Source organism: Melospiza georgiana, chromosome 4, assembly GCF_028018845.1.
Source record: "Melospiza georgiana isolate bMelGeo1 chromosome 4, bMelGeo1.pri, whole genome shotgun sequence".
Taxonomy (NCBI): domain Eukaryota; kingdom Metazoa; phylum Chordata; class Aves; order Passeriformes; family Passerellidae; genus Melospiza; species Melospiza georgiana.
In genome coordinates, this window is record NC_080433.1 from 6,705,019 (window position 1) to 6,727,522 (window position 22,504).

The following is a 22,504-nucleotide window of genomic DNA, read 5'->3' on the forward strand; positions in this document are numbered from 1 at the left end:
TAATTCATGCTTATGACAAAGCTGAATGTCCTGTGTGAGCACCCATGCCAGGATTTTGGATGCAGAACAGTGAGTGGGGAGGATGCAGGAGCAGTTGGTAAGGACACAGGCCTTGCTCTTTGTTTCTGTGTGGGATCTCAGTGTGTGCTTCCCTTGTGGAATGGTTGCTGCCTGCATCTTGTCAATGATCAAACTCAGAAATCAGTCCTCACTCCAGGATTCCCTAACTGGGAGTTTGCCCCTTGCAGAGCAGCCAGTGAGGCTGTGTGTGAAAGGGAGCTTGGTTTGATTTATCAGCTATCAATTTATATAAAAATGGAAGCTGTTTAAATGCCTTGTAAACATTAAGGGGTTTAATTTTTAATTTCTAAATTATTTTTCTTATTAAAGGATATCCAGAAAATTAGAATTGTTTTTTAAGCTATTCTGGATCAGAAGTAGCATTGTCACCTGCTTCTGCAGAATTGTGGAATTTATTTAGCAGCAGCTGTAGATTTTAATAAGCCTTCAGAAAAGCTGAAATTGAAGGTTTGGCTTAGCAGTGTTCTACAATTTTGCTGTCTTCAATGGAGTAATGGACAGCTGTATGATTGACTTAAATTACATTTTTAAGATGTTTGCAGTTAAATTTCATTTTAGAAACCATTTTTTTCTCTGAGTTGAATTTCCTTAGCTATAAGTGAATGTGATCTTGTTGCAGTCAAGGCCAAGATTGCCTCTAACCTTCAGTGCACCCCTATCTGTCCTCTAGATCTCAAAAACTGGGTTGATGGTTTAGTCCTTGTGGATCTGCAGAGACTCAGCTTGTCTGAGAATTGACTTTTGCCAGGGATGTACATTTGACCTTGCCCTGTTTGCTGCACTCTCCACTTTCCATGGGATCATCTTTGGTCTGTGTGCTGAGTGTCTGGACAATTTCTTCTCAGAGCTAGAAATTCACAAGTTGACATTTGAAACTCAAGGTTTATGAATTTTTACTTGGAAAGGGAGTATGGAAGCAAAAATTTTAATTGAACTTATTAAAAAAAATTAATTTGTGTTTGTGTCAGAGTACAGTGAAGTTGGAAAAGAATCATTAACAGGGTGTCAAAAAATCATTGACAGGGTGCTGAAAAGCTTCAATTATGGTGTTTTAGAGCAAAAAGTGATCTGCTAGTTTGAAAGAAACAAAATGTTCAGAGTGGGACCTAGGCCTAATGCCAGCTATTTGGTCTTTAGTTTTCAGTACTGGCATCTCTCATTTTTCTCTGCCAGGGTTCTGAGGTTTAATTTTCTTATGAAAACATTTTAACATCCAGAGCTGGAAATGCTGTGGAAATGTAATGGACATGGTCAAGTCAAACTCCAGTGCTTAATTTTTTTTCCTGTTAATTTTTTGTTTCAGAGAAGATCCACCAAGTCATGCTCAGGAGGGGAGTGATGATGCAGAGGAGATACAGGTCAGCATAAAATCCAAATTAATGTCGAGCCTCTTGAGAAAAATATGAGTGTATAACTTTTTCTGCATAATTTATGGGTGTGGAGAGTCCTTCACAGAAATAATTATCATGTGGTATTTGCCATGAAAAACATAAATATGTGATCACTTATGCTGGGAAGTCAGGGAAGGTTTAAGATATTTCCATGCTCTTCCACACAAGATTTTTTTTTATTTTTCATTTCTTGATAATTGCATTTGTAATCATGATTGAGGAATGTGAAAATTGAACTTAATGCTGTTTCATGCCCTGAAAAATTAGGAGTACATTTGGAGTAGTTACTTCAACAAACAGTGAAAGTTTCTGAGGCCATAATAACTCAGAAGGCCATTCTAGAGGGAAAACACTGAAAAATGTTGTAATTACAAGTGACAGAAGGTACAAAAAGGAGATGAAAAATAAATAAAAGTGAAGCTAATGGATTATGGGTCTAAGGATGGAAGTGCTGGAGCTGGAGACAAGCTGTAGATTGGGAAAACTGAGTTCTGAAATGTCCATCTTTCTGAAATAAATCAAATTTGAAACATATAGATCTCTCTTTTTATCAATACTTTAGAGCAGTACTTCTGCTCTCCATAGCTTTTAACTGGAGCTACATAACTCCACACAGCTCTTACCCAAACACTGAATATACAGTGTTTTCCTGTCTTACTTTACAGCCAAAATAATTGCAGGATGGTGATGTTATGCTGTCTGGGGCAATGATTTGAACTCCATGTTGTAAGAGGCTGCATGAATTCTGATATTCTCATAAATTATAAAGGATGGCTCAGGAAACTGAGCTTTGTTTTGTTCTTATTTTGATCAAGCCTTATCAAACCTTATCAAACCTTTGCTTTGTTCTTATTTTGAACAGTGGTCAGATGATGAGAACACTACAACACTTAAGGTAAGGTCCTGTAAAAGCCCAGTGGGGGTTTGGCAGCAGTTTCCTTTCTGCAGCCTCGTGATACAAACTTGGTTAGAGATATCTCTTGCTGTATTTAACATTTTTCAGACCATTTTAGATGGGTGGCAGTATAGATGTCTGTAACTTCCAAAAGGTTTTGCTGGCTTAATTTTATTTAACTAAAATAAAACACTTTTCTTCATCCCTGACAATCATACACTTGTTAGACCCTAGGAAATGAGCTGCAGTACAGCTCTAAATATAGCTCTTTCATTTTCACCACTTTGAGTGTCTCCAAATTATTTAATCAGACTGGATGCAGAAGGAACCAAGCCCCTGCAGCTTAATATTCACAACTTTTCTCTTGATGTGCCATTATTTCTTCTTAGTACATCTCTCTCTATCATGTTATTTTTTCTTTTCCTGTCTTTGTGGTTTCCTTGCACATGGGGTCAGGATCATAATGGATACAAACCAGGCTTTCTTGATGTTTTTCTTACATCTTTTTTTTTTTTTTGAAATTTGCTGTTGCCCTGTCACTGTCAGAGTTAAAGTACTCAAGGCACTTGTCTGCCATCGATGCTGTGACTTTAGCTCCCTAATGTTCATCAGGGTGTGGAATTGTTCATGTTGGATTAGGTGCTGCATAATCACAGCCCTGCTTTGAGTGGTGCTTCTGCTAGCACAGAATTTATAGCCTAGAGTTTATTGCATTTCAAATTTGTGCGCTCTGATTAAGCTTCAGTTCAAATGTTTAACCTTTGATAACCTAGTTTCCCTTAATTGTCAATTATTTAAAACAAAGGGTTTAGGATCCAACATGGTTTGCAAAGCTCATGGTGATGATGCTAAATAAGTAAAACCAGAGTTTTTAATCAGGTTCTGTTATAATGTAGAACACAATAAGGAAATTCATAATTAAGAGGTATTTACCTGTCAGAAGAGCACAGGGCAAATCACTCTTGTATATCTAGGTAAGTCTGCAGCTTCCTCATGAGACCAGTGCAGGGGCACAAAATTCTGTTTTAGAATAACTTGCATTAATATTAATGGTTACAAAGCCAGGCATTCAGAATTCAGGAAATGATGGAGTCCAGCTTGTTTATGCAGTTGTAGAACTTTCCTCTTGTGTGTGTATTTATCCTCTTGTATTAATCAAATAACACATTGGTAACATTTTCCCAAGGAGGCTCAGCATGTGCTGGTATTACATATATAGCAGGACTCCTGATTCCTGTCAAAACAAGAGAAGCTTGGATCAGAATGCAGGGGATGAAGAGTTTTACTTCTTGCAGGAGCAGTTACCAGAATCAACTGAAAGTCTAAAAATAAAATTAGAGAAGTGTTTTTTTTCAGTTTTCCGAGTGTAGTTTCCCATGGAGACAAGGTAACATGAAGGAAAGGTTCAGAATGCTTGAAGTTCAGTCCAGGTCGCTGCACTAAAATGTGAGAAGGTTTTTTAAAGTGTTTGCATTTGGGGAAGCTGCAGTGAGGAGATGGCAGCATGTGTGAGTTTTTTATTCACTTGTATGGCTGTGAGGGTTTTGTTGTTTTAGAGGCATCAATTAGCTTTAGCCTAGGAGTTACTTTTGAATTGAGTTTCAAAATAGGTAAAAATCATGCTCCTATATACTTCTTGCTATAAATCCTATTATATGAAAAATCTTTGACATATGCTTCAAATCCTTTCATATTATTTTAAAGGTCAGCAACCTGTTTATTTTCTGTAGCACCACATTCAGGGTAGAGTTTGGAGCAGCCTGAAGAGTTGGGGTTTTTTTTACCTCAATTTCAGATCTTCAATGTAATCTTTACAAGGCAAGGTTTTCTACTCTAACCTTTGCAGTCTGTCCTCTATTTTGAATCAACATATTGTTAAGCAGCTACTTTAAGACCTAATTGAAGAGCAGATTAGTTAAAGTATTACTAACATTTATAAAACTAGAGCCTGAATGAGCAGCTGTCACTCAAATTGCCTAGGAATTGATAAAGATATGTTTAATTCTAAAATCACTCTTTAGAAGTTTAAATATTACTGGATCTTATTTGTATACAATAATTTACCACAGGATATAAACCAACAGGTAAGGATTTAAAGTTTGGTTATTTGACAGCTATTGCAGTTTTCATGGTGACTGTTATGATGTTTTGGGTTTTCTCCTGAAGTTCATGATACCTGCTAGTAATGAGATGAGAACTGGGAGCATTTTCAGTTTTCTCTGATTGAAAAAATGACAGATTTGATAAAGTGATTTATTTAAATAAGTTTATTGTGCAGTATGTTTCTGAGGTTCATACTGATTTTGGACTTAATTCTAATGCAATATGTATTTCTAATAGTATTTAGAAGATGGCTACACTTCTATTAAATGTATTGAATTTATTTTTTTTTTTTGCTGTTGTTCTTTGTTCAGGCACCAGAATTTCCTGAGTTCACAGCTAAAGTTCAGGAAGCAATAAGTTCCTTGGGTGGCAGTGTTTTTCCTAAACTCAACTGGAGTGCTCCAAGGGTAAGAATGCTGGCTCCCAAAACTTATGGCAGATGTTGTAATACAAAATGTTTTGTCTTTGTTTTCTCTCAATGCTTTGGAAAGAAGAAGAGACTAGTGGTTCTGATGAAGGAAGAAGTGATACACAAGATATCAGTGAGGTGGTGAATTCTCTACTCTTAAGTGGAATCCACCACTTCACTGATACCTTGTCTGTCACTGGGTGGTGATGGTGCATTTTTAGGGAGGCTGATGCATGGCAGCACTGACTTTCCTATCTAAAACTAGTTCAGGATAGTAGTTGAGACCTTTACCTGGTATAAAGATGAAAAGCACCACAGTTTCAAAAAAAAGGCAATAAACTTTCCTCTAGTTAGTTTTAGGTACTCATATCTTCTCTATCATTAGATGGTGATTTTTAGGGAGGCTGATGCATGAAAAGCACTGACTTTACTATCTAAAACCCAAATCCTGGTCACAGATGTTGTGTGATGGGCAGGCTCTTCTTGGTCAGGATACAGTTGAAAACTTTACCTGGTGTAAAGATGAAAAGCACCACAGTTTCAAAAAAAAAAAAAAAAGAGGCAATAAACTTTCCTCTAGTTAATTTTAGCTACTCATATCTTGTCTATCACTAGGTGGTGATGGTGCATTTTTAGGGAGGCTGATCCATGGCAGCACTGACTTTCCTGTCTAAAACTAGTTCAGGATAGTAGTTGAAACCTTTACCTGGTATCAGGATGAAAAGCAGCACAGTTTCAAAAAAAATGTAATAAACTCTCCTTTAGTTAATTTTAGGTACTCCTATCTCGTCTATCACTATATATGACAAAAAAAGGCAATAAACTTTCCCCTAGTTAATTTTAGGTACTCATATCTTCTCTATCATTAGATGGTGATTTTTAGGGAAGCTGATGCATGAAAAGCACTGACTTTACTATCTAAAACCTATGTCCTGGTCACAGATGGTTGTGTGATGGACAGGCTCTTGTTCAGGATACTAGTTGAAACCTTTACCTGGCAGAAAGAATAAAAGCACCACAATTTCAAAAAAAAAAGGCAATAAACTCTCCTCTGGTTAATTTTAGGTACTCGTATCTTGTCCATCACTGGGTGGTGATGGTGCATTTTTAGGGAGGCTGATCCATGGCAGCACTTTCCTATCTAAAACCTATGTTATGGTCACAGATGGTTTTGTGATGGGCAGGCTCTAGTTCAGGATACTAGTTGAAAAATTTACCTGGTATAAAGATTAAAACACCACAGTTTCAAAAAAAAAAAAAAAAAAAGACAATAAACTTCCCTCTAGTTAATTTTAAGTACTCCTAACTATACTGTAAGAATGAGTGCACCCAAATATTGTTGTTTTGTGTTCTCAAGAGACATTATGTTCAATCAAGCATTCCAAGAAAGTTCCTGGAAGCAGTAAGGCAAAAACCTAATTTTGCAAATGAATTTGCACTGCTTTCATCAGAGTATTCATGAGAAAAGCAATAATTATCTTGTCTCTTTTAACCACTAATGAAGTTTTCCTCAAAATAAAAAGAAATACTTTTCTGCATGTATTTCAAACATTGCATAATGTTTAGATAGACTTGAAGTTTGCAGTCTCTCCTGCTAATAAAGGTGTGTTTCAGGCAATCTCTGTTTCTTTAGGATGCCTACTGGATAGCAATGAACAGCTCTCTGAAATGTAAAGCTCTCAGTGACATCTTCCTCCTCTTCAAGAGTTCAGATTTCATCACCCGTGACCTCACCCAGCCGTAAGTTCATTTCCAGCAGACAAATTGGTTACACACAGCCAGGAACAGCCAAAAGCAAACCAGAAACACGTGAAAGTAGCACAGCCAACCAGTGTGCTTTGACAGTATGGGCTAAGATTATATTTTTTTACCACCTTTCCAGAGCAAGTCATGTTGTATTCTTGAGATTTTTTGCCTTCCCACCCCTCTTGGTGTTTACTTGTTGTTATCCTCCTTATTGGTGCCACTTACAGTGTGACTTTACCATGTCCTCTTATTTTAAAGCTGTTGAGGTTTGTGTGACTGCCTGGAAGATGCTTGAGACTTCTGCTAATATATTTCACCTGTTTCTAGAGCTTGTTCTGAACCCAAGTTCTTGTAGCTCTAGAAACAAATTCATTGCAGGTGACTAAGGATAGCAATTACAGATGAAATTAAAATTATGATGTGCTTGGGGTTGATTTTTATCTGCTCACTTGAAGGGAGTATTTAATTGTATAGGAATGGTTTCCTCCTGTAGTACCTGCATCTCCTTGATTTATGTCACTCATTTCTAAAATACAGCATTTTTCTCAAAGAAAATGAGATTACTGGAGTTGATATTTCTGTTACTATGGTTACTTTTTGTATTTCCTAGACACATAGATTTTCAAAGATAAGTGGCAATCCATGGCTGAGAGATTCTTTTCCAGTAATTATTCAGTGCTTATTTACTGTACAGGATCTTTCTGGAGACTCAGTCAAATGCAGAGCCATTGTTCTAGGTGCCTTATAAGGGGTTAACAGGTGTAAGTTTCATGTCAAGTGGCTTATGTCTTGACAAAAATTTTATTTTTAGAATGTATAAGTAAAGCCTTTTAACATTAATGCTGTGCAACTGCCTTCTTTTTTAATCCTCCAACTCTAATGAGACTCTCTTCCCCCACTTCTTGGTACATGGAAAAAAAAAGAGTTTTTGACAGGAAGGCTGTAAGTCCAATTCTCATGTTGGGTTTTACATCATACCTAACCTGCAATGAGAGGAGGTGCTGGGGAAGAGACTGAGGAGGAGGGGAGAAGATATTTGAGTGATAAAACAGTTTGAAAAGTATGTTGGGCTTGGGAAACAATTGTGAAGAATTCTTGATTATAGGGTCCTAGAGAATGAGAGGAATGGGGGAGATGAGAAATCTGTAGTTTACATGTCAGAGGTGAGTGAATTCTCAGAAGCCTTTGGTGCCTGCCCAAGGAGCTGCTTTTCATGGCTTCCCCTCATGAAAGGTGGGGTGTCTGGAGGATGGCTTGCTCACAGAGTTGAATAGTAAGATTTTTGTTGCAATGGCTTTCAGGAGTGATTCTTGCAGGTTTGAAAAGACCTTTGCATCATCCCTTTGTGAATGTTAAACTGTATAGAGTTTGTATTTACTGTCTTCATGCATAAAGAGGTCCAGCAAAAAGTACCCAGAGCTCTTTGCAGAATTCCTGTTTGATTGTTTTCTAGTGAGTCTCAGAGACAAGCAAGTGTTCAGCAGGTGCCACTTGATTTAGATGTGGCAGCTCTTTGTGTGGTAGAATGCATTGGTTCAACCTCCTTCTCTGATACTGGAATCTGCATTTTCTGTCTGGATTAATCTTGTGTCAGTTCCAATCAGTGCCTCAGCTCTTCCCCCCTGCAGTCAGCACTGGCTTGCTGGGAGGGGCAGTGAGGACATTCTGGGGCTGTGGTGTGAGGTTTCTCAGCATGGCTGATGCCTTGGAGCATCAGTGATTTCACCTGAAGTTCACACAAGAACAGTGGTGGCATAGCAGGCACATTCCCTCCTCCTGCTCCTGCTGTGGGAGAAAGGCAGCACCTCAAACTCCTCTGCTCCAGTCCTTTAGGCTCCTTTTCCAATGTGATAAGAACACCATATAGCACAGCTAAGGTGGTAAAAAAAATAAAGCTTATGGCATGATTGTGGGAAATCACCTTGGTCTCTGTGTATATCTTGTAATTTGTGACTATGTCATGCTTGATTAAAGCATATATTATTGTCCAGTCTCTGCTTGTATTTCTAAATGACAAAGTTATTTGTACAGAATGTCCCCAAACAGTGCAATGATTATTGCTAAATCAGAACAGTGGTCGTCCTTAATTATCCTATTGATTAGCTGCCAGTTCTCTAGGCCTTAGCAAGCAGAAATTAAAAATGTAGCTGGCATAAGAACCTGAAGTGCTGAACAAATGAAAATTACATACATAATGCATCCAAATCCCTTGGAAGGACTACTTGGAGAGAGGAGAAATGCACTATATTTCTACTTTGTCAGTAATGCTCAGTATGGTCTAAAGGTTTCTTGCCTTACATAAGTAACAGCTGAAATCCTGAATACTCTTTTTTTGGTGTTGTTGTTTTGTTTCCTGTGCAATTTTATAAACTTAAATATCCACTTCATGGGTCATAATACGGTAAATGTGCTGCAATGGAAATTTGTAGATCTGGGTTTTGACCTAGAAATTTAAGCCAATGATTCAGGACTTCAGGCAAATCACTTTCTGTGCTTTTTCTTCCTCTCCCATTTCCTGTCTGCCTCTAAACATTGCTCAGCTCAGGGAATGCCCTTAGAATTCTAAACTGTCTCAAGTTCTGAGAAAATTTCAATCATGTAATGCTCCAATACAAACTATTAAAAAATATGGACTCAGTGCAAATATATTGAGCATGATTAGATTGCTTTCACTGTTTTAAATGTTGGGATTCTCTCATGATGCTGACACCTTGGTTGAAGAGTTCAGACTAATAAATTACCTTTTCCAGCATGTTAATTTTAAACAAATTATCAAAGACTTCAGAGCAATGTACTCATTAATGCAGTTGATGTTGTTTCTGCTTCAAAGTCAGCATTGTAATTTACTTAGCTGAGTTCACAAAAAATCTTGTGGGTGGTGTGATCTTAATTTTTCAGGAATTAATGTAGGCTTTCAGAAATTTAGTGTTGAGTATATGTGATAAAAAAAAAAATTCCTTTTCTAACTGGGATTTCTGTTAAGTGATTAAAACTCTTTTGAGCAGAAAGCTCTGTATAGCCCTGGTGGATGTATTGGTGTAAAATACAGTTTTCTTCCTTATTGTTAGAATAGGTGGACTGTGTTTTGTTAAAATATGATTGATTGCTCACCTTGAGGCTGGTAGAAATATTAGCAGTACTTTTAATGATGTCATTCTGACAACATTTCTGATGCCAAACTTATTGCTTTTAATATTGAATTCCAAATTGCAGGGAAATTTCAATGTTTTTTGAGATGTGGAAGAATAACAGCCTGTGTTCTCCTAACAGAACATAGGAGGCAGTGTTGGACCATGAAGAATGTGCCTTAGCACTCCAGTATCTTTTTGCAGGAGCTGATAGTTTAGGTTTAATATAAACTGTTTCAAGGAAGGCAGTTGCACATGAGAGGATGTGGAAAATGAGGCCTTTGATAGCGATTTTTTTTTTTTGAGGTTTTACTCTTTCCCATTTTTCCTAGCAATTTACAGTGTGGTACAAGATTCTCTTTTCAGTGGTGTATGAATTTCCAATTTCTTTTAGGCCTCAGAGTTCCAGCAAGAGGAATAAAGATACAGTTCAAAGGCTCTTAAAAACTTCTCCTTGTTCTTTTTGAAATAAGATGTTAAAATTTACCATGAGATAATAACAGGGAAGTATCAGGTACAGAATAAATTCTACAATTCTTATCATGTTCATAGTAGTTCCTAATTCTCTCAGTGATTTGCAGGTGAGTTCATGACTTTCTTAGCAGGGTGGGTACTGGAGAAACTTGCCAACCTTTTGCTTTTCTCAGTGTTGAAAACTGACCTACATAATCACTTTCTGTAGCATGTCCTGGTGGTCAAGTATTTGCATTTGGAGTTTGACACAGAGCTGCCACATATAATGAGATCTTGATCCTTCTGGTCTGCTAAATGTAACTCTGTAAAAAAGCTGCTGACCAGAACACAACAGAAGAGCTTGATCCTTTCACCTATAGCATTCAAAATGCCAGTTTTCAGAGGCTTCAGAAAATACAGCCCAGGCATGTCTTAGTTTGGGGTTCCTGACAACTTTGTGATTGTTCTTTCAAGTGTGCCCAAACCTGAATAGGATGTGGGTTGAAGACACCCCACTTAGCATTGTGCCTCTAGAGATCAAAAGCTCATCTGTAGTACACAAGTTGAGATAGGTTTCATCAATAAATGCTACAATGAGCTGGTAAAAAATATAAAATTGTAACCTCAAATCACTCAAAATTTACTCCCTGAACAAAGGCCTTTTGTCAATGAAAACTCATGATAATATTAAGAAGGAAAGTTAGATTACAGAAATATGAGTTTTGTCTTGTGCTGTGTACACCTATTTTTTCCTTATTTGTACTTAGTCCTGTGTCATTAAGAGTAAAAAAAAATTAATATTCTTACTGTGTCTTGCAGTATTTTTGCCTGTGTGGTTGATTTGGCAGAGATACCTGCACAGTCTGTGGGGCTTGGGGTGGCACCCAAGGATTTAATTTTCTGACTTACAATGGAAGAGGAACCATCCTTCCTCACATAGCTCTTACCCAAAATATTTTGGGGTTGAGTTAAGGAATAATTTTGATTATAAGGCTGGGGTTTTTTGGCTGCTGGAAAAGGCTGTAATTGGAATGAAGTGGATTTCAGGAACCCCAGTCTCAGATATGGAGGCTGTGAGGGGCAATACCAGCCCTCAGGTGCAGGCACTGTAAAACTCCACATGCTGGACTTCAGCTGCCTTTGTAGATAAGTTTATTATTGGCTTTGTGTGTGAGGGGGGGATATTTTCTTCAGCATGATAGGCATATACTCCAGTAAGGGAGGAATCCTGACTCCAGCAAAACTGTGAGCTCTCATGGGTTTGTTTCTGTTGCTTTGACAGATCTTAAATTGAGGGGAATCTAGACTGTAGCTGAAGGATGTTACCTGTTTACACAGGCTTACAGAGATATATATGATGTGTTTGATCACTGTGCTTTTGGAAAGCCTGCCTGTATTGCCCTACTTTTCTTTGTGTTGTGGATATTAAAGTCTAAACTAAAATGTGTGAAATTTATTTCTGCTGGCAGCATACAGAATGAACTCTTACAATAGCTCTTCACTTCAAACCAAAGGCTGGGAAGCCATGTCTTACAAATGCAATGTTTATGTGAGACTTTTGGGTTGCTGAATGAAGTTCACTGCCAAAAGGAGATCCTATAAATATTGTATTTAGGACTATTGCTCAGCAGTGACCCTTCACACAGTTCTGTGCTTCCAAGTAGTTTGTTGCCAATAAGGTCAGGGAGTAGAAATGGAAGAAAAACACATGTTCTTCTGTGAATACCTTTTGAAAGTTAAAAGGTTTACTGTAAAATGACAAAAAGGTACATGGAAGCTGACTTGCCTTATAACTGCTCCATTCTTGCCAGCTCCTGAAGGGAGACCAGCAGAGTCAGCTCCTCACAAGGGACAAAACCTTGACATCTGCTTGCAGTTGTAGAAATAGTTTTGTTTATCCCACTCTCAAGGGATTTGTAAGAGTATTTCTTAAGGCTCTTATTTTAGAAAATACCATGCTATAGAATCAGGAGTGCAGAGCTGCAGTGCTGTTTTGCATCCTTTATTCATGGAAATGAACTGCTGTAAGGCATGATGATGTGTCTCTGTTGTGTGGTTTGGGAAGTTAAACATTAAAAGTACTTGGCAAAACATGCTGCAGTGAAACTGGATTGCATTGCTCAAGTTTATTGGGTTTTTTGAGAATTCAGTTATGCCAACATAACAATACAAGGGGAAAAGAGCAGCACTGTTGATTCAAACAGAAATAAATCAACAGTGAATAAACACTGACATTTGGGACACATCCCTGTCTGGATTTAAGTGCTTCCTAATTGCACTAGAATAAAAGAGGTGACTATTCTGGTTTTCTCCTATGATAATTGTCAAAAGGAGAGTTATGTATTGCATTTATTTCCTTTGTACATATTGGAAATAATTTAACAGTAGTTCTTATGTTTCACATGAGAACTGTTTCAGTTTGGGGTTATTTGGGGTTATTTTTATTGGGGTTTCAATTATGTTTCAGTTTGGGGTTATTTTCCTCACTATGGCTAAAATCTTACATGTAAAACAGATTTTGAAGCCTGTGCCTTACTTTTCCAGATTTATTCACTGTACTGATGATTCCCCTGATCCTTCCTTGAACTATGAGGTAGGACTCCTTGCATGATTTCTGAGTAATTTAAAAGAATTGCTCACAGGCTGGGTGACGTTGTGACTGAGTTTCTGTCCATTAAATGTGTTATGTTTGTTTTATTCACGTTGCTTTCAATATGAAGGGAAGTCTGGTTCAGCCCTGCAGGTCATAAGAAGTTCATTTAATTGCAGATCAGGTGGGCTGAAGTGCAGACTTGAGAAGCTTCCTTGCAGTGTCCTCTCATGTCTGTCAGGTTGTGACAGGAAGGACAAGTTCAGTGGCTCAAATAAATGTATTCTTGATGGTGAGCTGCTTGTGAACATCACACTGAGGTTACCAAGGGGGAGCCTTGCTGCAGTGGCTGGGGACATCCTGAACTGCTCTGTCACATCTTGTTTCCTATGTTTGTTACCAGATCAAAATGTTCAGCTAGAGATGCTTCAAACTGTTAATGTGGAGCTGCTGCTCTTGTGGTAACATCTAGTCATCTCTCTAATAATAGTTTTTATGTAAATATAACATTTGTCATCATGCAGTGGGCTTAAAGGGCTTTTCAAAAGTGAATGAACCTTGTTTTATTTTAAAGCACTATCAAGTGTGCTTTAAAGATACAGGAACAAAAAAAAGTAAAAGTTGGAACAAAGAGTTTAATGTTAGCACCATAGTTAGCAATGTCATCTCTGGTTACTGAAGCTTTCTGCTGCAGTTTAAAGGGTTTGGGAGTTTCCAGCATCCACTAGCAGTAACTGGGGCCTTAAAAACATCAATCCTTCAGAATATTTCAGCTTAGGAAATAGAGAAACTTGAGAAAGTGCCAGAAAGATGCTTTAATTCCCAGGCAGTCTGTCCTATTGACTATAATAGTTTGCTTCCTATTTCTGTCCTGTGTCCTTATTTTAACTGGTTTAAAGGCGTCACAGAATTCTGCTTGGGTGTGTACCAGAATAGAGGTTGATTTGGATAAATTTAATTCTGCTCATCAGCTCCTTTGACTAGGGAGCAACTTTCTGCCAATTCCATGACAGATTTGTTGTGGTGTGCAGCAGGGTTTTTATTTTCCATGCTTTATCATTAATGTAACTTGGAGGTAGTTTCATAAATGAGTTCACAGTTATAAATACTGTCCAAAGTGGAAGAGCATAAGATAATTAGGGTGGGTAGGGACCTCAGGAGGTGCCTAGTCCATCCTCATGCTCAAAGATGGCTAAGGAATGAGATCATATTGTCTCATTTGGCATTTTGTAAAATCTGTCTTGAAAATCTCAGTGGGTAGAGGCTGCCTAGCCTCTTTGAGAGATCTCTTCCAATGCTTGACAGCCCTCATGGTTTCTTATGTCCAATCTGAACCTTTCTGCTTTCAGCTAGTTGAGACTCTGTGGTCTTTAGAGATGCCATCCCACTGAAAGCGTTCTGTGATTCTTTGAAATGAATAGTAAATCTAATTGTTTTGAAATATTTTCAAAGATGATTATGTGAACTGCAGATTAAAGATTGTTTTGTTCTCTAGTATCACTGGTCATTACAGTAAATCTGTAGCTCTAAAAGGCAGAGCTGTTGACAAAAGGATGCTGTTACTTTTCTGAAACAAGGCTTTGTCATTTGTTTTTCCTGCACAGCTTGTTCTTCGCAAATGGTGTGAACTAATCCCTGGTGCAGAATTCAGATGCTTTGTCAAGGAAAACAAGCTTTTAGGTAAGGAATTTCTTGAAAACAAAATTATTGGATGAAGTTTTGAGGAGTTTCTCTGATTCCTTGAATGAGAGCTAAGGCTGAAGAAAGCTCCTTCTTTCCACACCTCATTTCTGAAATTAATGGTTTATTCTTTCTGTATTTTAAAATGTGGTTTACCACATCTCACTTTCCACTATATTTGAAAGCTTGACAGCTCAGCATGCTTACCATTACAGTGGGAATATTCTTAATTTAATTGTTAATTCAGAAACTTCACCCAAAGGCAGAGTCTTTTATATTCAGGAGCAAATTGCATCAGCTCCAACTTGCAGAATGAATACAGAGGCAGTTGTGTGTTGTGCTGTAAATACATGACCCCATGAGGATGTTATCTGCAGAAGGTTGGGGAGGTCAGAACACCTCCACAGGTGTAGGAGGTGTCTTGAGTTCATATTAAATTCAGTGTACTTAGTTAGAGCCTGTTGTTCTGTTACTCAAGTGCAGAATCCTAAATGTGAAATGTTTCAAGTGGCACTGGAGAGCCAGGATACCCATCCACAGCATGCACAGAGCAAGTGGGTGCATTGGGAGACCTCTGGCAGCTGGAGAACAGGCAGATTGTGCTAGAGCATGTGTTGTAGGCAGCTGAGTAGGGTAATTTTAGGGTAATTTAGGGTAAATTTAGCTCAGTTTTACTCCTCTGGTGGTGTTGACTGTTCTCTGCTGACTATAGCAGGAAATGAGATACCCAGTGCACATACAGGTGCTTGGATTGAGGGGTTTAATTTCAGGCTAATTACTACTCTGAAGTTTGATTTTGGTGTGGTCTACCATGAAATCTTTAGAGATGAACAGAAACTCAAATAGCACAGGATTAGTGCACATTTGTTCTGAACAAGGTTGAATCATTCTGCCTAAACTCTTCTAACAAGGAAGTGTTATAGCAGTGATGGAGCAAATACAGACTCTAAAGGAAGGAAGGTGATTTTTTTTTTTTTTTTTTTTTTTTTTTTTTTTTTTTTTTTTTCTTTAAGATAAAGCTAGGTTTGCTCACTTTGCCTGTCTCATGCCTACATATTCACAAGCACCAAGCTCCATATCCACAAGTGGTTCCTTGTGAGGATATGGAAGGCCAGGGACATTGGCTTTGTAGCTCTCACTGTTCCTCCTGACCTAGCATGGTGAGTGTGGCTTGTTTTGGCTGTGCCTTTTTGTACCTGTTGGGAGTTGTCAGCAGTTTGTTGCTCCATCCAGTCCCACCTCTGTGAACATTTAGGAGCTCACTCCCTGTTCTTCATTTCCTGATCTGGGTTTCCTATGGACTTGCACACAGGTATTTGAGCTATGCTAATCCACACATACCATTCTCCTAAGCCCTTTTATTTGGCTGTTCTCTCTGGTGTTCCTGTGCTCATCTTCCCATTTTCTCTCCATTTCTGCCAGTTGCAAGTGTATTACAGCTCTCTGTAACAGAGTTTATCTTCCTAATAGCAGAGATTTCCCATTAAGTCTGCATTGCTTAATGGCTCCTGACAGAGCTTTCTGAAGGGAGGAGAGCTGAATCCTGTCCTGCCTTGTGATGCTGGAACACCATAACTGCCAGAGATACAAAGCATTTGGGCACTGGCTAATTAAGCACTCTGTACATTTCATGGCCAGCTTTTCAAACCTAGTGTATCTGCCAGTAAGGGATTTTTTGTAGCTAGCACTCCAGCTGCATTTCTGAAGATAGTTCCAAGATTTTTCACAATATGTTCCCATACCCTTAAAATTAATAAGCTTGTCAGTCAAACTAAGGAATGATACTTGCAGTAGTGAATGATTTTCCAGTTACACATCTGCATCCCCTTAGATGCCATAATCTTTTGGGTTTTGTTTTTTTGACTCAAGTTAAGCTTTGCAGTGGTATTAAAAATTCAAAGTTCCACTGACATCACAAAATTTTTATATGAACTTCCTAAAAAAGAGCAGATCTTTGGCAGTAGTCAGCATTGTCTTACAGTAAAACTCTGTGTTTTGTATATGGTTAAACAGCAAAGTGAGGTCACTGATACATCTTCCTTGGGGAATTCTGTCTCTTTTTGTCTGTAAATAGCCTGAATTACTCATTCTGCAGTGATGGGGCAGGTCTTGGATTTGACATTTATCAAGCAGGGTATTGCAATGTTTTATGTTGACACATATCCTGTATGAGAACTCTTGTCACTCAAGATGCATGCAAGTGTATAATCCTGTTGATGTCATTTTAAACCAGTGTCTTGTAGACAAATGTATGAAATGAAGAACTTGTAGGAGGAATGGTTTGTCCACATAGGCAAGAAAACCCTTGAGAGGGAGCAAATGGGAGCACTAAGGTCTGGCCTGCATGCCATCCCACTGATTTGGGGATTTAGGGATTCACCTCTAGTGCCTTATCAAGCAGGCACATGTTATTCCACACTTTAAAAATCAGTTAAATGAGAATCTGGGGTATCCAAGGATCATCTTTGCTGATGTGCAAGCTTAGCCTCCACCCCTGGCATTTCATGTTCCAAATTGTGATCCCTATTGTGATGTGCAGAACAAAGTTTTGGACCAGAGTAACCAAAAGGAATAAAACTGAAAAAGACAAGATGGGAGCTGGAAACTAAAACACAGGCAAAGTTTCCTCCTGAAATTCACTTTAAAATATTTCAAGTGTGTACACATAAAATGAGGTTCACAAAATTATGGACAGAGCTGTTCAAGGAAGAGATTCCTAATGTAAATACTTTAAGAACAGCAGAATAAAGCCAAACAGTAAGTCACTCATAAAGATAGAAACTTGGGAAAATCCCATCTTCTGTGTCTGATAACTGCTTTTTTTTTTCTGATTGGGTTTTTTGCATGCCTAGAGCTCTTGATAATTATAATTACCTGAAATTATTGACAGGTATATCACAGAGAGACTACACCCAGTACTACGATCACATCTCTAAGCAGCATGAGGAGATCTGTAGGTCCATCCAGGAGTTTTTCAAGAAACACATACAATACAAATTCTTGGATGAAGACTGTAAGTATCTTGAGGGGATCTGTGGGTGTGCATCTCTCTCTTCATTGCTCTTGCTTTCACAGGGCTTGGTTCTCTTTAGCTTGGGAGGGTCTGAAAGCTCCTGTGGAAGCATGAAAGCATGTTGAGCAGCAAAAGTTTGGAATTACATTAGCAACAAAAAACCCCTGAAGGAATAGGCTAAAGCTCTCCAAGAAAACACAAGAAATAAGTGAAAGATCCCTAGAAAAGACACAATAACTCTTTTAAAAGGCTTTCCCCCCTTATACTTGAAAATAATTTTTATGCCAGAAAAGCGAGGTAGGAAATCCTTGACAAAAGGCATTCAGTAGTGAGAAGAATACTTGTTTATAAAGGTGTTGTCAGATGTTTGCTGCTAAATTATTGATGCATTCCTTGAATAAAGGATTTTAAAGTTTCTTTTCAAGAAGTTTTGATTATTTCTTCTAGAATACCAATGCACACCAGCTTAGGTGCCAAAACCTTTGAATAAAGGCCACCTAATCAGTCCAAGTAAATTGTGTTGTTCTCTAAATGTGAAATCCTTTACAAATTTGATTTGAAATAGTTTTTTAACATGGTGTAGTGATAATAGAATGGTGTTGCATCGTGATGGGTGATCAATAGTGGTGAAAAACATGATGAAGAAATTTAAATTAGGTCTGGCATGGACAAAACCTCAGCTTAGCAGAAAATCATAAACATAAAAATTTTCTGGCAGTTTTACTGTCATGTCTAATGCTTTGAAAAGTCAACCTTTAGGTGGGTTTTTAAACATTACTAATTGTTGTACTGATACACCACAGCAGTCAAATAGATTTGTCCTCTCTAACTGTCTGAAAAAGGTACCTTCAAGTGCCAGTCTCAGTTATATTGAAATTCTTAATAATTTGACTGCAAAACTGCTCTGTTTCAGCCCAGAGAAGTTCTCATGGACTGCTGCTTGGAGAAGACCAGTAGAATAGTACATTAATTTAATAAGTCCATTACATTTTAAAGTAAGATCAGTAATACAGATCTGGCATTCTGATTACTGCCTTTTCATTTTCCTCTGTGTTTCAGTGTAATTTTAGCTGGTATATAATCAACTGATAGATAAGAATTCAGGGCACTATTTTTGGAAATTGATGCCTAGATTTAGGCGCTGAAATGGCTGGCTGGTGAACTGAAAGGTCTGAAATGTCATCTTATGTAAAGGGTGCCATCTGAGTTGCCTTGAGGGAAAAGGAGGTTTCAGGGCAACCTTCTGGCATGAAGGTTTGTTAACCTTTTATTCTTAGGCACTAAATGCTGGTCCATCTGCAGAGAAATGCCATGCAGAAAATGTTTTCTGTGTTTTTGTGGGTGTTTCTTTTTTAACCACCTTACATTTATTCCCCCATCATCTCCCTTGATCCACTGCCTGGTAGCATATGTGTTGTTAACAATAAAAATCTGGGTTTGCTTGTTTGTTTGCTTTTAAAAGGAAAGGTATTGCAGCTTTTTTCCTGACTTCTTGTTTCACTGGGGATTTTGATGCTGTTTGCTCTGCTTTTTCCAGTTGGTCTGGTAGCATCTCCAGATGGAAGAGTTGAGTCAGAGCAGCTGAAGCATTGCAGAGTCAGAGCAGTAGGATAACAGATGGGTGAATGCTTTATAAATACTTCTAAATTATGTTAGAAGCATCTAAATACCTTTGGTAAGAGTCCAGTAAGAGCAGTGCTCTGGAGGTGTTGATGGTGCAGAGCTGGGCTTTGGTTTTCCCTCTGTTTAGAGCAGGTTCTGGTGAAGTTTCACTACAGTCTCACTGGCACAGGACACTCCTGCTCTGAGAGTGGGAATAATTCAGCTTTTCTTCTTGTTCAGTGTTTGTGCCTGTCCTGAACCAGTCACCAGAGTGCAATCAGTCTGAATTCCAGCTGTGTAAATCCTAATAAACACCACTGACCTCAGTGATTGCCATGGGCTTGCTTTAGGCTGACAGGCCCCAGTACAGAAAGCCTCAGATGCAGGGGATCTCTTTTGGCTGTGACTGAGGAGAGGATGTGGTGCAGGCACTGAGTTCAGCTGAACAGCTGGAGAAGAAATCCTGGGGTTCCTGCACCCCCCTTTGCATTGATGACTGGCTTAGCCACCGAGGGCTTCTCTTGCTGGGAGAGCAGAGCACTTAATCCTGGAGTGCCTTTGGCACTGACACAGCCCAGCTTGTGCAGAAGCTGGGAGGATTTTTGGGCTGCATGGTAAGAGCCAGCTACGTGACTGGCTTTGGCTCTGTGCAGTTGTGGTTTGCCCTTAGCCCAGCCAGCTTCACATGAAATGTCAGATGAAGCTTTACATGCAGGGATGGGATCACTCAACATCCCTGTTCCTGACAGGCAGCTTCCTGACACTCAAGTGTTCTGCAGTCACATCCTGGGTTTAGTTTATCCACATGTATTGGGAAATCTCTTAGCTGAATATTCCCTTATTAGTGAAGGAAGCAACAATATAGCTCTTGTCTGAGGCTTTTCTAAATCTTTTCTTTTTCCTTTCTTCCTGCTAAACTGGTACAACTTTTGCATGTAGCCATGTTTGAGTGCTTCCCTGGTGATTTCCCTAGCTCAATAGAAAGACAGCTCAAAGGTTTGTTTAACCATACAGAATAGGAAAAGCTGCATATCCAGAGTCATGTTTAATTAATGTTTAATGTTCCTTCCAGGGGGAGGAACAACAGTGAAGCCAGGCAAGGCAGCTTTGAGTGGCAAGGAGGCTGTTTGAAGGATTTGTTGGTATTAATTAGGTGTGCTGTGTCTGCTCTGGGTGACATCAAACATGGCCATTTCACTGCCACCGACCCCTTTGTTCCTACAACCTGTTTGTCTTGTTAGCTGCTGAAATTCTAGTGTCTGGAGCAGGAACCTTCTCTTATTAAATGTTTGTGCAATGTCCAACACAATGAAGTCTTGATCCTTCCCTGAAATGTCTCTGTTCTGCTGAAAACAAAACAGCAGTAATGCCAAGGATAAGCTCTCTGGGCTAAGAGTTTATCAAATATTCTTCATGGGAGAAAAATCAACAGAAGAAACCAGCATTAAATGGAAAAACCCAGCAGCTGATTTCCCAGTGCATTAACAATAGTTCTTGAAATGTTTCGGCTCCCTCTTAGAAGTATAGCCAATTCTGGCTTGCAGTTCATTAAACATATTGACTTTGCAGATTGTGCTGTGTACACAAAGTATCTATTCAGATTTAGGCATCTTCTGTGAAATTATATATCTTTTGCAATTAACATTTTTTTCTCCTTTTCAGTTGTTTTTGATGTGTACAGAGACAGCAGGGTAAGTGAACAATAGGTTGTCTATAATTGTTTCTTCTCTGAAAACTTGGAATTCTACAAAGATCAAGCAAGTAATAGCTTTGTCTTCCTAGAAATGGTCCTGGAAAGAAACAACCAAACAAACAAAAAAATACCACTAAAGCAAAAACCCTGACCAAACAAAAACACCAGACAAAACCTACTCGATGTTAATTTCTTCCACAGGTCTTTTTCTGTGATAAATGCTGTCTACAGTAGGAGAATAATAGGATTAGGGGTGTAAATATGTCTGTGCCAGTGATGTAATTTATTTACTTAGTATTTTCCAGAGAGGTTGTCTGTTCTAAAGCACAGAACTTAGGCTTTGAATGCAGTTTTCTCAGTTCTGTGAATCTACAAGAGGCAACTTAGTTTTTGTTATGACATGAGAGTCCTTGCTGCTGTAATTTAGAGTGGAATAGACTATTTTAGTTGGAAGGGACCTGCAATGCTCATCAAGTCCTAATGCTTGACCAATTCAGGGCTGACTGAAAATTAAAATCATGTGGTTATGATTGGTGTTCCCAGGCCCATGGTGGGATTTGTGGGGCTGTCCTGTGCAGGGTGAGGAGCTGGACTCAGTGGCCTTGTGGGTCCCTTCCAACTCAGGATATTCTGTGACTCTTTCAATAAGGGCATGGTCCAAATAGCTTTCAAACACACAAACATTTGGGGCATTTTCTTTTAAGACAGATATTTCCTTGGGTTTATTTATTTTTTCCCTGTGTTTGTTTTTTCACTACAGCATTTGAACCCATCAAATTATCCTTAATATTTTTTCTTTTTTCTTTTCTTTTCTTATTTTTTCTTAAAATATTTCCTTAATATTTTAAGATTATCCTTGTGAGATTGGAAAATGGTTCATATCTGGAAGTCTAGGATAGGAAGGGGTGTGAATGTGGTGTGCCCAGTTTGTGACAAATGGAAGCCAGTTTTTTCTTTTCAAGCTTCTCCAGCTGTGGTTCTGAGAGTTGGGCAGATCAGAACCCTCAACATCCAGACAGTGATGGAGTTGGGGAGAAGCATCCCACCTCAACTATTTGAAAAACATAGATAGGTGTAGTGTTTAGGGTGTGATTTAGGGGTGAACACAGAGGTGCTGGGTAAGGATTGGATTATCTTAAAGGACTTTTCCAACCTAAATAGTTCTATGAAGGTGCCAGTATCAGAGATAGTAATCTTGACTTCTCATAGTGTGAATGGGGGGAAATATTTGGTCAGATGAGTTGTGCTTGAAAGGCTTGATTGGAGATAGTCTTTATTAGAGTTGAGTGTATTGGGAGTAAGTCCTGATTCTCATTTTGAATGTTGCTGAACTGTTTTGTAATTGTGTAACAGTAAATCATGCCATAGTTTACAAAACAGGAATGTGTCTTACATGGAAAACAATGACTGTACCATTTCTCAGCCCAGCTTTTAATGTAGGTACCTAAAACAAGACTGTGGGCTAGAGCAGCTCTGCTGTAATTGAAATTACCTGCCCAGGCTCAGATTGACAGGCATGAGGATGCTGTCAGGGAAAATGAGGAGCAGCACTTGGGCATTGAACCAGTTTCTGCCGTTGGGTGCTCTGCCTCATAGCTGAGGCATGAAGAGAAATTACTTAAGTAAAAGATTTCAGCCTGTGGTATCTCAAATGAGCAGTGTTTCTTCATCTGTCAAGATAAAATATATCTGTTTGTAGATTTCTCTGGGTGGATTCTAC

The 22,504-nt window shown here is 38.6% G+C and overlaps 1 protein-coding gene across 1 annotated transcript in view; it reads left to right on the forward strand.

Annotated features, from left to right (window-relative positions):
• The window catches only part of CDC123 (cell division cycle 123), a 31,249-nt gene that overhangs the window by 2,448 nt on the left and 6,297 nt on the right, over positions 1-22,504 (forward strand). Inside the window, exons 3-10 of the mRNA XM_058022177.1 lie at positions 1,385-1,439; positions 2,335-2,367; positions 4,782-4,877; positions 6,513-6,619; positions 12,751-12,799; positions 14,401-14,476; positions 17,367-17,489; positions 20,754-20,782. Of these exons, the coding sequence (XP_057878160.1) occupies positions 1,385-1,439; positions 2,335-2,367; positions 4,782-4,877; positions 6,513-6,619; positions 12,751-12,799; positions 14,401-14,476; positions 17,367-17,489; positions 20,754-20,782 (568 nt within the window). The remainder of the gene's footprint in view (positions 1-1,384; positions 1,440-2,334; positions 2,368-4,781; positions 4,878-6,512; positions 6,620-12,750; positions 12,800-14,400; positions 14,477-17,366; positions 17,490-20,753; positions 20,783-22,504) is intronic.